We start from the raw sequence: 16,359 nt of genomic DNA, 5'->3' as shown, positions 1-16,359 counted from the left end.
CAAACCAGAGCATGTCTGATTCAGCTCCTCCCCTCACCGATTGGTAAAGCGTGTGAGGAGAGGAACTCTATTTGTGTGGAAAAAAAAAAAGGACAAAAATTTCATATGGGTACAGTGTTGCATGGCTGAGTAATTGTCATTCAAAATGTGAGAGCACTGAAAGATGAAAATTGGTCTGGTTAGGAAGAGGGTTTAAGTGCCCAGTGGACACAGCCACCAACAGAATTGGTAAGCTGCAATATAATACATTTTTGTTTACCAGTGTTCCATTTAGGTTTACTGATAGTCCAAATAAAAGAAAGGAAATGGTATGGTGGCAAGCAGTAGTATGCAGATAGTGAACTCTGACTTTATTGGCTGCATTGCTCGTTTAGGATTTGTAGGCGACCATAGAGAAAAGCAAAGAAAATGATGATTCTAGAGCATGTACCTTTTAAATACTAATAACAAATTGCAGCTTTCATATTTTTGTCCTAAAATATTCATCATAAGTTGTGCCGCTACACACAAAGCACTGTCCGGATCACAAGACTGTGCATCACTTCAAAAGTCTTTGGGGCTAAAAGACATCATTCCTGAATACTGGTTTCAATTGCTTTTGATTGCCCTTTAATTCATGACACAGAGACAAGTGATTGTGTTAATCAGACTTATAGTCAAAGAAGTGAGCCAGTAGATTTGGATCACAATATAATATTGAAATGGAATTACATAATATTCAAAATACCTCTTTGTGCATGTGCCGTTTAGCAGCCTTTAGTAGTTCTGTGATAGCTGTGCTGTGCTGCAATCTCACTGAGCTGAACTCATCACTGAAGGCAAATGGAGTCAGAAGGCCCATTCTTGTAAAGGTTTGGCAAAGCACTAGGAAACAGAAGGATTATCACCAAACAAATTGTGTTAAAGAGGAGCTCATAACTTTCTATGTTACTGTACAGGAGAGGGATCCCTAACATCCATTTACATCTCTTTGCAATCCAACCATTACAACCCTGGCCGTCTGTTTTTTTTTTTCTCCAACTATCCCCCCTCCTCATCCTATTTTTATTTTCATTTCAGAGATGTGTCAATTTTGCTATTTAATAACATTTAACATTTGCAGTTTATCCCAACATACTGTATTATAGATCTTTATTTTTCTGAAATTATATATATTTTTTTCAAAAACAAAGAGGGATTTAACTTCATACTTAGGCTCCATGCACAGCAGCATTTTTTTATATGCCGATAGCATTTTTGTGCCGGCTTGTAGTAGCGTTTTAGAACCATTTAGGAGCATTAGCATTTTATTAGCGTCTTTACAGTACATAAATAAAAAATAAATAAATTAGGATTTTTCCGTCATACATACCTGTAAAATCCTTTTCTTGGAGTACATCACGGGACACAGAGCAACCATAAAAATGACTATATGGGTTATACGCTACCTACAGGTGGATGGACACTGGCAGATAGTCAAATAGGAAGTTCACCCCTATATAACCCCTCCTACACAAGAAGGACCTCAGTTTTGTAGCAAAGCAATGAATAGCCCAAAAAAGATGGGCGGGACCTCTGTGTCCCATGATGTACTCCAAGAAAAGGATTTTACAGGTAAGCATTGAAAAATCCTAATTTCTTTATCGTACATCACAGGACACAGAGCAACCATAATAATGACTATATGGGATGTCCTAAAGCAATGCCCTTCAGGGGAGGGAGACACAAATCACAGAAACTGCCACCTGAGAAGGACTCCTTCTGCCGCCCAAAGCAGTATCCTCCATGGCTTTGATATCTGTCTGGTAAAATTCTGTGAATATATGAACAAAAGACCATGTAATGGTCTTAAATCCTGAGCCACTGACACCTGATGGCAGATGGCCCAAGATGCCCTCACACACTTGGTAGCAAACGTTTTTACCAAAAAAGAGGTGGGGGACCTTGTCCTTTCAAGCAATAGGCTCGAATAATTAAACTGGCAAATTCAATGAAAATAGAGAACTTGGATGCCTCCTGCCCATCCTGGGTTCTACTAGCAGCACAAACCAAGATTCCTGACCTGTACCGACAAATCAGTAATTCTGACCGCCAGAACTACCTCCAGAGTATGCAGTGATCTAACTCCTGCCAAACGAGGATCAGAAAAAAGGCCATTCTAGGCAAAAAATGGATGAGGATGCAACATCACCTTATCTTGATGAGAGACCAAGAATGGCTCCTTGCATTAAAGAGACGGAAACTCTAATATATCTATCAACATAGAAATATATCTATCAACATAGAGGCAGTTCCAATAGATTTGAGAAGATTTGGGCACCATGGTTAGATACCCCTGGACTAAGTCCTAGGGAGCTGGTATTGTCCAGACTGTTGCAGTGCCCCCGGGGGGCTCATGAGGCTTTGTAAATGATTGCTGACCGTAAAGTAGTAGAGCATTGAAATGTTACAAGATTTCCAGTAACAAATGATAAGTGGAATGTACTATGCAATATTTACATGAATGTATGTTGTTGCATGATGCTTGTACAATGGAAGCTATGTGAATTTGCTTAATAAAAACCTTTCTGATTTAAAAAAAAAAAAAAAAAAAAAAAAAAAGAGACGGAAACTCTGACACTCAACTTAGAGAAGTGATAGCCAAAGAAGCCACTTTCCAAGATAGAGGACCAACAGAATTCCCCAATTTGCCTCTGCAAGGATAGTCAAAATCAAATTTAAGTCCCAAGGACACAAGAATGGCCTGACAGGCAGGACTGTCTATGTTACATGCTGTATGAATCAAGGAGTGAGAAACAACAGCCCCTGGGGGAAAAAAAAAAAAAAAAAAATGTATAGGAACGAACCCGGACTGCTAACGGTACTTAAGGTCAATCTCCTTTCCCCTACCGATTGAAGAAAGAAAGAAAGAGAAAATCTCCCACTCACATATTTCTGTCGGTGCCACTTCCTGGCTTCGCCCCAGGCAAAAAAAAAATATTTCCAAATCCTGTAAATGTAAGGGGCTCAACAGTGCTGAGATACAGGACTCAAGACCATTAGGTCCCGCTGGACTGGGAGTGTCACAGGAGCGACCCCCACAAGTCTTGCTATGTCAGTGTACACCAAGCCCTCCTGGGCTAATTCAACTAACATTATTATCAGTGTTACCCCCTTCTGGATTCTTCGCAAAAGATGTGGCAGAAGTCAAAACAAAGGGAAAGCGTCAAATAAGGGAGAACTGGTCCCTAAGGTGCTACCAATGCATCTACCCCTATTGCCAGTGGGACCCTCATCCCAAACACAACCTGTTCCAACCTGCTGTAGAACTTGGAATCTAGTAGCTTCACCTGCAGAGTTCCCCCTGCCACTATTCTATACCTGGAATATGCACTGACAATAGAGACAGCACTTGTGCTGTCCCAGACAGAATGTGGCTCACCCTCCTAAGCCGCATGACTCTTGGTGCTGCCCTGGTGGTTGATATATATTCCCCTGCAGAGGCTTTTCCAGATGAACCTACAACTGGTTTGTACCATAATCAAGAGCAAGGCGTACTGGCCAAAAGCTCCAAGATATTTATGGGCAGTATACTCCCCTGTGGAGACCAAGTCCACTGAACTGTAGCCACCCTCAAACCAAACAGAGAAACCGGCCTCAGCGGTTGTTATCTTCCAATACCTGAAAGGAAGAATTCCACCATTCTAGATTCCGAACCATCAACCACCAATCCTTAGCTGTGCAACACCCGAGAACAGAGCCCTCTGCCACTCCAATGCCTGGATATTCAAGTTCCCGACAGAGAGAATGATCCTTTACCAAGACCTGGAGTAGGACTGTAGAAAAGGAACGTGCTTCGACCTAGATACAGCTTCGTACTTCAAAATGTATTGAAGGAAAATCTGGACCAACTGCTTCCTGAGCAAAGGTTATTGAGGTATGCTGAGATTGACCCTCCACCCTGCGTCTTTAGCAAGTCCAGCACCGGAGCTAGGAGCAGAGACTTTCCACTGCAATTACAGAAATCTTTGATGAGGCTGGAAACAACTCAGCTGTGTGTTTCCTGATGATTATGGGCCCCGTAAACTACCTCTTGCAGAGAGGTCATCACTGAACAGACCAAGCCATTCTGAAACAGAAGGATGACTAGCGGATTGAGATCTTAAGACAGACCTCATGTCCTTATTCAGTTTTGAAGCTGCTACTAATTGTTTTACAATAATGAGCCCATAACTTTTTCTCCAAGACCCAACGCAAGGCCAAGACTGACCCGACTAAGGAAGGAGCGAACCACCTCAGAGACTGCTCTAAAATCTTATGGTCTGAGATACTCTCAAACACAGCAACCTCACATGCCTCACGCACTTAGGAGGGAAACCTGGGAAGTCTCCCATTCAATTACTAACCAGGCTTGATCCGAGATCAGGCACCACAGTGGCTCAGACCCCCTGATGCCATTGCTCCAACAGGAGACGTGAACATTGCCAGACCACTGAACCTGAGGGCAGTGTACATGCCTCACCTAAGTCAATTAGCTAGTATAACAGATACATAATAAAGTAACTGTATTAGACAAACTAATATGCAGTTCCACAAGGATGCAGGCCTAGATAATGTTGGTCTACTGCTATACAACCCTGTAGGTATGCAAGTATGCAGGTACCCAGGTATGCAAACATGCAGGTATACAAGTATCCTTGCCATTCATGCATCTATTTATGCAGCTTAAGGCAATAAGAACTTATGTATGTATCCCTAGACAAATAAACACATATGTATATAGTCCTAGGCAAAAAAAAAATTATATGTATGTAGTCCTAGGAAAAATAAACACATAAGTATACAGTTCAAACTAAGCATATATGTATGCAGTACAAATGAAAACATGCTAGCATGCGTTTAAGCAATATGCATTTATAGAAGCATGTGCTTAAGCAAATATGCATTTAGGCAAAACATGGAGACATGCATTTACAGAATAAGGAAGCAAGCATTTATGAAACGCGTTTATGCAACATGTATTACGCAGCACGCATCTATGCAAACATGTGTCTATGTCAACATGCATACACACTTATGCCCACACATCTATACAAACATATGCTTATAAAAACCTGCGTTTATGCAACATGGATCCTTGCAGACACGGCCAGACTTGGGGGGTTGCATGCTGGGCACCGCCCGCTTGTTGGGCGTGGGTCCGCAGGGTGGGGCCCTCTGCGAACATGTGCCTATGCAGGCTTGTGTTCTATGCAAGTAAGCAAACATGTATACTATGCTGCACGTGCTCATTGCACCTGGGCCCATACTAGTTATAGTCAGGCTTAGCCAAGTACAGAGTCATTCAATGCAGCCTCTATGCTGTTTCAACAGCTTAAGCATTCTTCCACACCTGTGCGACCTGTCCTGCAACTTGGGACTGCAAAGTCGCCCGACAAGTCGCACCCCATGATTTCCAATGAGTACCCTTTACATCCGTGTGTCTTTAAGTCACAGCAACGTCAAAGCAGCCCCTGCACCACACCGGTCCGACCTTGGCACGACTTAAGGTCCATAGACCTCAAAATTACACAGGCACTGCTTCACGTCGCTGCAAAAGTGCAACAAAGTTGCGGCCAAAATGCACGACTTTCAAATCGCACAAGTGTGAAAAGCTACTGCAGACCCAATGCATACTATTCTGAAGACAACTCCTTCAAGTGCACTGATGCCTATGGTCTTCCAAACACGTGCTTATGTCACATGTATGTATGCAACATCTATGCAAAACATGTGTTTATTCAAGCATGCGTTTAGGCAACAATCTTGCAAGCATGTATACTATGCTGCACTTGGCCCCATAATAGTTTTTACTGGTTTAGTACATATGCATGCCATGCAGGCTTTTCCTGCTTCAGCCTAAAAGTAAGGTCCTGCAGACCAAATGCACATTATTCTGAAGTTTGCCAGTATGCACCTGTTCAACTGCACCAGGCCCCATGCTATTTTTGTGCCAAATGCACAGTATTCTGGAGACCCAACACTTTAAAGTGCATTGCTAGGGGTGTATTGACTTACAGTCTTACAGGCCCCCCGGATTAAGTAGTAAGTATGCAGTATATATTCATGACTTGTCTGGCCACACATTTCTCCCATAGTAAGTACTCACAGTTTTAGTATCCATGGGCTGGTGTTATGTCTCCAGAGGCCTGCTGAACCAGTTGCCACATGGCATGGTCGCCCTTCCACTTCCTGCCTATATAAAAATAGGCCATACTGAGCGAGCCTGCACCCTCTAGTGGCTGGAGGAGAAACAGCAGTCCACACAATTAAGAAGTGCACAGCATGATTAAACAGTCCGCGTGGCCACTGGGAAAACAGACAGTCAGATCTCTCTTTTTTTTTTTTCAAAAAGAGAAACTGCAAAAAATGCAGACTTACCTTTCCCGCTGCAGGACTCAACAAACATAACAGGAGTCCAATTTTCACCCATCATGGCGAGCTATGTCATAAAAGACCTTATGGGACTGGGCCCCCCTTAATGTGGGGTCCACTCCCCTGGACCTGTATAGCACCCTGCAGGAAAGCACCTTGGTCAGAACAAACGATGTACAGGGTTCCATTACGCAGGGTCCAGTGCCGTAAGGCTGCATTACAGGCAAACCTCTAGGAATCTTCTCTCCTTCCAATGAGGCTCGGGTACCATACATTTTGGCAGATCGATTTTTCGAATAGATCCGAATGAAGTCCATGATTATAAATAGAACCGCCCAGACCTCCAAGAGCACATGTATCACATCAGTGACCATTCCACCTTACAGACACTGGCGAAAAAAACTGAGGTCCTTCCTGTGTAGGAGGGGTTATATAGGGGTGGACTTTCTGTTTGACTATCTGTCAGTGTCCATGGCGGCGTATAACCCATATAGTCATTATTATGGTTGCTCTGTGTCTGGTGATATATGATAAAGAATGTTTTAGAACCATTTAGGAGCATTAGCATTTTATTAGCATTTTTACAGTGCATTAAAAAAAAAATAGCTGTTTTTGTAGCATTCAGTGTTTTTTCTGCTGGAAAAACACTCCAAAAAAACTCTACAAATATTTATTTTTTTCTGCTCCTAGACACTGAAGCTCAAAAGATGCTAAAAGCCTAATGTAGTGTGCATGGACACATAGGATAACACTATTTAGCTTTGAGGAGCAGAAAAAAATGTTAACAGCTTCTAGGAGCTTAAAAAAAATGCTAGAGTGCATGGAGCCTGAAAGTGGTTCTAAAGGCAGAAGATTTTTTTTTTTTTTTTAAATCTTAAAGCGGAGTTCTGCCCACTGCTACAAAAATAAAAAGCCAGCAGTTGCATATACTGCAGCTGCTAACTTTTAATAAATCGGACACTTACCTGTCCTGGAGTCCAGAGAGGTTGGCATCGCAGCTGATGTTTCCATCAGCTGTCGGGTGCTGCCGCCTCCATTGCGGGTAAGGGAACCCGGCAGTGTATCCTTACTGCTTCACGCAGGGAACCCTGCTGCACATGCACGAGGCTCTGCTCCTCTCTCCTACTGGCCCGATGGCCAGGGAAGGAGGAGGGAGCCCCAGCGATGACGCAAATACCCGCGGTTGAGGCTCCCGGAAGTGGGGACAGGATACCTGTGAAAGACAGGTATCCTGTCCCCCCTCCCTCCCGAAAGGTGCCAAATGTGGCACCGGAGGGGGGAAGGAGTACAACGAGCGGAAGTTCCACTTTTGGGTGGAACTCCACTTTAATGCATAGAATGCATTCAGTGTCCAGCAGCCCCCCTAATATTTACCCGAGCCCCATCTCTATCCAGCGATGTTGCACGAGAGCCTCAGCGGTCCAGTGCTCTGCCTCCTGATTGGTTCACCGACTTTGACAGCAGTGGGAGCCAATGAGGAGACAGGGGGGCGGGCCAATCCGTGTCTGAATAGACACACATATCAGCGTCTCGGCTCGGGTGCACACTGCAGGAGGGAGGGGCCAGCAAGGGACCCAAGGAGGGTCTGAGTTTCTCTGTGTAAAACCATTGCACAGCTAACATTTTTTTTTTTTTTTAATAACAAACAAGGACTTTAAATTTCACTTTAACACAACCCTAGAGACAGACCTCAAGATATAAACAAAGTCTACAGACTATGGATACGAGACCCAGAAAAGAATCTTCAGTGGGTTTGTTCAGAAGTACCTCTCCTGCAGCAGGAGTCTTTTTTTTTTTTTTTTTTTTTTAAAAAAGGTAGATACAGCACCTGTCTTGCTGTGCCTTCACACCCCATAAACTTCAATGGAATGTTGCTCCTGTAGTACAGGTACAGCCAATTCAAGTTTATAGCACAGTAATGTGACACATTTTTTTACAGGTGCATTATAGCGATGTACGGATGAAAACCAAAGCTGTGATCTTTGGGAACATGTTACAGGTTCCCTCTCCTGCAGCTACCCCCGATCCCTCCCTCCCTGTGACAGTGGGCTGGGGATCTTCTTCCCGCACCCACTGTCACAAATTGAAAAAAGCCCTGCCCACATGGCCGCGTCATTCATTCACACAGTTCTGTGAATGAAGACTACAAGTACCAACAGTCTTTGCGGTTGATGGCTTGCACTTCTCAAGGAACTATGAGTACGCTGGTGGGCATCCATGTAGTTCATTGATTCTTCCTGGACTGAAATAACTGCATGCTACTATTGGAGGTGTGGGCAGACTGCTACAGTGCCTTGCAAAAGTATTCACCCTTCTTGGCTTTTTACCTATTTTGTTACATTACAGCCTTTAGTTCAATGTTTTTTTTAATCTTAATTATATGTGATGGATCAGAACACAATCGTCTAAGTTGGTGAAGTAAAATTAGAAAAATATATACATAAAACTATTTTTCAGTAATAAAACACTGGTAATTAGCATGTGCGTATGTATTCAACCCCTTTGTTATGAAGCTCATAAAAAGCTCTGGTGCAACCAATTACCTTCAGAAGTCACATAATTAGTAAAATTATGTCCACCTGTGTGCAAACTAAGTGTCACATGATCTATCATTACATATACATACCTTTTTGAAAGACCCCAGAGGCTGCAATACCTAAGCAAGAGGCACCACTAACCAAAAACTGCCATGAAGACTATGGAACTCTACAAACAAGTAAGGGAAAATGTTGTTGAGAAGTACAAGTCAGGGTTAGGTTATAAAAAAAATATCCAAATCTTTGATGATCCCTAGGAGCACCATCAAATCCATCATAACCAAATGGAAAGAACATGGCACAACAGCAAACCTGCTAAGAGACTGCCACAAACCAAAACTCACAGACAGGGCAAGGAGGGCATTAATCATAGAGGCAGCACAGAGACCTAAGGTAACCCTGGAGGAGCTGCAGAGTTCCACAGCAGAGACTGGAGTATCTGTACATAGGATGACAATAAGCCGTACGCTCCATAGAGTTGGGCTTTATGGCAGAGTGGCCCGAAGAAAGCCGTTACTTTCGGCAAAAAACAAAATGGCACGTTTTGAGTTTGCGAAAAGGCACATGGGAGACTCCAAAAATGTATGGAGGAAGGTGCTCTGGTCTGATGAGACTAAAATTGAACTCAAAGAAAACAGTATGTCTGGCGCAAACCCAACACATCATTCAAAGAACACCATCCCCACAGTGAAACATGGTGGTGGCACCATCATGCTGTGGGGATGTTTTTCAGCAGTTGGGACTGGGAAACTGGTCAGAGTTGAGGGAAAGATGGATGTTGCTAAATACAGGGATATTCTTGAGAAAAACCTGTACCACTCTGTGTGTGATTTGAGGCTAGGACGGAGGTTCACCTTCCAGCAGGACAATGACCCCAAACACACTGCTAAAGCAACACTTGAGTGGTTTAAAGGGAAATATGTAAATGTGTTGGAAAGGTCTAGTCAAAGCCCAGACCTCAATCCAATAGAAAATCTGTTGTCAGACTTAAAAGATTGCTGTTCACAAGCGCAAACCATCCAACTTGAAGGAGCTGGAGCAGTTTTGCAAGGAGGAATGGGTAAAACTCCCAGTGGTAAGATGTGGAAAGCTCATAGAGACTTATCCAAAGCGACTTGGAGCTGTGATAGCCTCAAAAGGTGGCTCTACAAAGTATTGACTTAAGGGGGTGAATAGTTATGCCCATTGACTTTTTCTGTTATTTTGTCCTATTTGTTTGCTTCACAATAATAAAAACAAAAAAACATCTTCTGTAAATTAAATTACGTAAATCCTCAAACAATCCTGTTAATTCCAAGTTGTGAGGCAACAAAAACACGAAAAATGCCAAGGGGGTGAATACTTTTGCAAGGCAATGTAAGTCTGCACCCATGATCTGCTGATGGTAGGTGTAATGCTTTACACTGGCTCCCAAGAAAATAATAAATAGTAAATGTACATTTTTTTAACTGCAATAAAATGTGCATATATTATTTTTTTTTGTAAAGGTGAATTTATCCTTTAAAGTCTCAGTTTTAATTTTCACTGAAGTGTACCTTTAATCCCAAATGTAGCATGTAAATACAACATACCTGTATGAAATCAAAGTGGAAGAAAACGTATTTACAATACCTATTACTTATTTCCAATAATCAATATTTACACAGGTCGCAAATATATAAACAAAAATAAAAACAACTTTTTATACGTGGTTTCTGCATAACAAGCACATAAACAAAAAGTCTCAATCGAATACTAGAATCAATTTCAGTGCACTCCAAGAGCTTGTTCACATGGGTGACCAGGGGATGATAAAAGCAGGCAGTTGGGCACCCCTCACATTTTTGTAAATATTTAATCACATATTTTCATGTGACAACACTGAAGAAATTGCACTTTGCTACAATGTAAAGTAGTGAGTGTACAGCTTGTATAACAGTGTAAATTTGCTGTCCCCTGAAAATAATTCAACATACAGCCATTAATGTCTAAACCGCTGGCAACAAAAGTGAGTACACCCCTAAGTGAAAATATCCAAATTGGGCCCAATTAGCAATTTTCCCTCCACGGTGTCATGTGACTCGTTAGTGTTACAAGGTCTCAGATGTAAATGGTTGAGCAGGTTTGTTAAATTTGGTGTTATCGCTCTCACTCTCTCATACTGGTCAATGGAAGTTCAACATGGCACCTCATGGCAAAGAACTCTCTGAGGATCTGAAAAAAAGAAGTGCTGCTCTACAGAAAGATGGCCTAGGCTATAAGAAGATTGCCAAGACCCTGAAACTGAGCTGCAGCACGGTGGCCAAGACCATACAGCAATTTAAGAGGACATGTTCCATTTAGAACAGGCCTCGCCATGGTTGACCAAAGAAGTTGAGTGCACGTGCTCAGCGTCATATCCAGAGGTTGTCTTTGGGAAATAGACGTATGAGTGCTGCCAGCATATCTGCAGAGGTTGAAGGGATGGAGCGTCAGCCTGTCAGTGCTCAGACTATACGCCGCACACTGCATCAAACTGGTCTGCATGGTTGTCCCAGAAGGAAGCCTCTTAGAAAGATGATGCACAAGAAAGCCTGCAAACTGTTTGCTGAAGACAAGCAGACTAAGGACATGGATTACTGGAACCATGTCCTGTGGTCTGATGAGACCAAGATAAACTTATTTGGTTCAGATGGTGTCAAGCGTGTGGCAGCAACCAGGTGATGAGTACAAAGACAAGTGTGTCTTGCCTAGTCAAGCATGGTGGTGGGAGTGTCATGGTCTGGGGCCGCATGGGTGCTGCCAGAACTGGGAAGCTACAGTTCATTGAGGGAACCATGAATGCCAACATGTACTGTGACATACTGAAGCAGAGCATGATTCCCCTCCCTTCGGAGACTGGGCCGCAGGGCAGTATTCCAACGTGATAACGACCCCAAACACACCTCCAAGACAACCACTGCCTTGCTAAAGAAGCTGAGTGTAAAGGTGATGGACTCTCCGTGCATGTCTCCAGACCTAAACCCTATTTAGCATCTGAGGGGCATCCTCAAACGGAAGGTGGAGGAGGGCATGGTCTCTAACATCGACCAGCTCTGTGATGTCGTCATGGAGGAGTGGCAGAGGACTCCAGTTGCAACCTGTGAAGCTCTGGTGAACTCCATGCCCAAGAGGTTAAGGCAGTGCTGGAAAATAATGGTGGCCACACAAAATATTGAAACTTTGGGCCCAATTTGGACATTTTCACTTAGGGGTGTACTCCCTTTTGTTGCCAGCGGTTTAGACATTAATGGCTGTGTGTTGAATTATTTTGAGGGGACAGCAAATTTACATTGTTATACAAGCTGTACACTCACTACTTTACATTGTAGCAAAGTGTCATATCTTCAGTGTTGTCACATGAAAAGATATAATAAAATATTTACAAAAATGAGGGGTGTACTCGCTTTCGTAGGATACTGTATATCTAGGAAGGGTGAGGTTCCTCTTTAAATATTAAAAAAAAGAAAAAAAATTACTCCACTTAAACTTTACAGCAAGTTTTTAATTAACAGTGCAAAAGGTACAAAAACATCATATGCTGGAGTTCAAACAATAAGTTTGGACACTGAGCAGAATTGTAATTCTGCCCTGGACTTGCAACCTGCGTCAGTGCTAGTATCTATCATTTAAAAAATTGTTGATCTAATATAAAAAAATTATGCAAGATTTAAAATGGGAACTATTGTTCACTTTGTAATTTTTTTTTTGTGAATGGCAGAAAAAAGTAAAGTCTATGAAATGAATGTTTTAGCACAATGCCTATCTGACCATTATCCATTTCTGTGACTTCAGTTGAGATTTACACAAATACACCTGACCAAGAAGTCTTTCCTACAGCATTTATAGACAGTTGATAAGAGACTACCATAACTTTTTCCAAGTTAGTAAAAAGCAAACATTTAGGCTCTCGCAGTATAGTAAAGCTTTTGGAAGCAGACCAGCCTATGCTGTAATAGCTGTTTTCTTTTTAACTGATAAATGTGCATTTAAAAGGCAATACAAAATACTGATAATAAAACTGCCAGATCAGCAGCAATATTTACTGGCTAGAGTTTCCCCTTCCTCTCTACTTCAACACTGCTATCCCCTCTTTTAAGCTTGAAACATATGTGTGACCTAAATTTGCCCATAGTAAAAAAAAAAAAAAAAAAAAAAAAGCTGCATATTCATAACATTAAAACATTTTTTTTTTTAAACTGTGGATTGCCCTAGCTATTTATGCGGTCACGAGTATAATTCTTTATTTACATTCTATGCACACCGGGTCGGCTTCCATTTATATCTTGAATATACAGATTTTATTAAATAGTATACAGTGCATAGAAATGTTTGTTTTGTTTGTCTATGTGTGATTGCTCACAGTGCTTGGCCTACATATATAGATTCATAATGTATAAATAAAAATAAATTGGTCAACTGCAGCCTAAAAGCTTTTCCATTAAACAAAATGGGTAGCATTAGAACCTGTAGTGGAATTTTTTGCTGTCTGTGTCAGCACTTAGGATCTCCCCTCACTTTGTCCAGGCATGCTCCCAAGATGCACCTGAAGGAGGCCTCCCAAATGCCCCACAACTCTCCCCAGTTTAAAGACTTTTTTTAACCATCTTAAAGTGGATGTAAACCCAATTTTTTTTTTATCATACTGTAAAGTATAATATTTCCTATCATTTGAGCCCAGTCTTGCCACACAGAGTTAATCCATCTCTGAGCAATCCTCTTTTATTGTTCAGTGAGATAAATCTTGACAAACAGAGAAAAACTTTGTCAAATCCTCCCCCTTGCTGTGACAGGTGATTTACATCTCGTGCACTAGCCTAAGACACAAGCGTGATTTTTTAATTCCCTCCCCCACTCCTTTCTTCAGCAGCTCTGCAAGGATTGGCTGTTCCACACCTCAGGGTGATTTGGCATGCTGAAGTCATGTGATTACTTTCCTGTCTTTTCACTGGATGTTAGAGATCATAGCAGAAGTTCAGTTAGAAATACACAGGAGAAAATGCATATTGACAAGGGGAGTGTAGAGGTGGGCGGGGAGTCTACTGACATCAGGACTCCACCCACCGAACTCCAGACAACAGACCCACCCACAGAATCTGCAGTTTTTCGGGTCTAATAACAGACAGAGGGGAGACATTTGACAGGTAAAGATACATGCAGGAGGCATGTATATCCTTATAGATAACCCCTATGGCAGTAGTTTAGAAAGGATGACATTGGGTTTACATCCACTTTAAGGGACTAATAACTGGACCACTTGTTCTTCCAAGTGAGCTCCCCAAACTGAGTTCTTGAAAAACTATATGTAGTAATATACAAAACACTGGTCACAAATTCTGTCAAATATTCCAATAAAAAAAAAAATGAAAAAGTGACAAAAAAAGAATACTTACATCTAAAAAGTTGTTTAGTTCGGTTGGGGTTCTGTTCATGGACATGACATAAATGCTCTACCAGAGAAACCAGCAGGAGCTGGTTGGGGACTGTTGTAACGTTTGGGAATTGCCATCTTCTTTTCACCAACTGCAGGTCAGATGGTGAATCAGATTCTACAAGCGAAAACAGAGAAACTATTCAACTAACAAAATTAGAACATACATAATATAATTACCTTCTTAATTTGAGGGTTGGTTGACACCACAATTTCTGCATTCTGGAGCGTTTCTGCATGTGCGTTTTTGATGCTCTCCAGTGCATTTTTTCCCCTCTTTTTTTTACATCATCACAACTGAGGATACAGTATGCGAGTTCCAGTGCATTTTTGATACCTTTTTGTCATGGTTCAGATGTATTCCATACAGAAAAAAATGCAATATACTCTACTTCTGTTGACTGTACTGGTGTAAACTAGGGCCATTGGAATCCATGTTAAAGGGATTGTAAACCTTCGTGGTTTTTCACTTCAATGTATTCTATGCATCGAGTTGAAAAACCTTTTGCAGTGCAGCAGCCCCCCAGTGCCCCCGTTTTACTTACCTGAACCCTCACTTTCTTGCTACGGGGACGAGCACACCAGCTCTATCCGGTGTCTTGTGTCCTGATTGGCTAGCTTGATAGCAGCGCAGCCATTGGCTCCCGCTACTGTCAATCAAATCCAATGATGTGGGGGGGGAGTCAAGTCTGGCATTCATGTCTATGGACGCAAATGCTGGACATGGGAGCGCACCCACAAGGTAACCCCCTCAGGAGAGCGCTTCTCCTAGGGGGTTATCTGATGTGGGGAGGAGCCGCGAGAGCCGCCGGGGGACCCCAGAAGAGGATGTTCGGGGCCACTCTGTGCAAAATGAGCTGCACAGTGGAGGTAAGTATGACATGTTTTTTATTTAAAAACGATCCTTTACAATCACTTTAAACACTATCCATTAGTTTATCATACAGAGTAAAAATGCAATGGACTTCATCTGGTGTGAACCAGCCCTTAGTCTCCTTTCACACTGGGGCAGGGGCGTCGTCAGCGGTAAAGCGCCGCTATTGTAAGCGGCGCTTTACCGTCGGTATTCGGCCGGTAGCGGCCGAGAAAGAGTTAAAAACCACCGCAAAGCGCCTCTGCAGAGGCGCTTTGCCGGCGGTATAGCCGCGCTGTCCCATTGATTTCAATGGGCAGGAGCGGTATATACTCCGCTCCTTCACCGCTCCGAAGATGCTGCTGGCAGGACTTTTTTTCCCATCCTGCCAGTGCACCGCTCCAGTGTGAAAGCCCTCGGGGCTTTCACACTGGAATCAAAGCAGCGGCACTTTCGGGACGGTTTGCAGGCGCTATTATAAGCGCAATAGCGCCTGCAAACCTCCCCAGTGTGAAAGGGCCCTTAATCAAGAAAGTTGTATTAATAACAGAAACATGCCAGACTGTATCCTTCTGTCAATCATTTTAAATGTTCTGTCTCAAATCAGATTCTAAAACAGGGATATGCAATTAGCGGACCTCCAGCTGTTGCAGAACTACAAGTCCCATGAGGCATAGCAAGTCTCTGACAGCCACAAACATGACACCCAGAGGCAGAGCCATGATGGGACTTGTAGTTTTGCAACAGCTTGAGGTCCACTAATTACATATCCCTGCTCTGAAAGATGCCTGCCATTAAATTTGCTAGCCAAAAACGCTTCAAAACGCGCACACCTCTGTAGCAGGTTTTGCCATTTTATAAATGACTTAACGTAATGGACTACTAAATTAAGCCCTACCCACCAACGATCCACTTCCTCAGTGCCTCAATAGTTAATAACAGCTCTCTCTCTCTCAATGGACTGGCAAATAAATAGGCCATTGACCATTACACCTCGATAGACAGGATTATTGTATTACAATTGCAGCAAGAGCTAAAGAAGCATGCCCCAAAGGGAATGTTTTAAATATTTGTTAGAATACGTCTGTCCCATGATATATATGATTAAAGGCGATGTAGTTTTGGAAAGAGTTTAAATTAGGGATTCACCGAAATTTCGGCCGCAGAAA

The 16,359-nt window shown here is 42.5% G+C and overlaps 1 protein-coding gene across 1 annotated transcript in view; it reads right to left on the bottom strand.

Moving 5' to 3' along the window:
* The window catches only part of EIF2AK1 (eukaryotic translation initiation factor 2 alpha kinase 1), a 91,912-nt gene that overhangs the window by 65,479 nt on the left and 10,074 nt on the right, over positions 1-16,359 (bottom strand). Inside the window, exons 2-3 of the mRNA XM_073591013.1 lie at positions 14,300-14,455; positions 728-864 (exon numbers count right to left, since the gene is read on the bottom strand). Of these exons, the coding sequence (XP_073447114.1) occupies positions 728-864; positions 14,300-14,455 (293 nt within the window). The remainder of the gene's footprint in view (positions 1-727; positions 865-14,299; positions 14,456-16,359) is intronic.

This window comes from Aquarana catesbeiana, linkage group LG06 (assembly GCF_042186555.1).
Source record: "Aquarana catesbeiana isolate 2022-GZ linkage group LG06, ASM4218655v1, whole genome shotgun sequence".
Taxonomy (NCBI): domain Eukaryota; kingdom Metazoa; phylum Chordata; class Amphibia; order Anura; family Ranidae; genus Aquarana; species Aquarana catesbeiana.
Note: the sequence above shows the minus strand (reverse complement) of the source record. Positions and strands in the feature narration are given on the sequence as shown.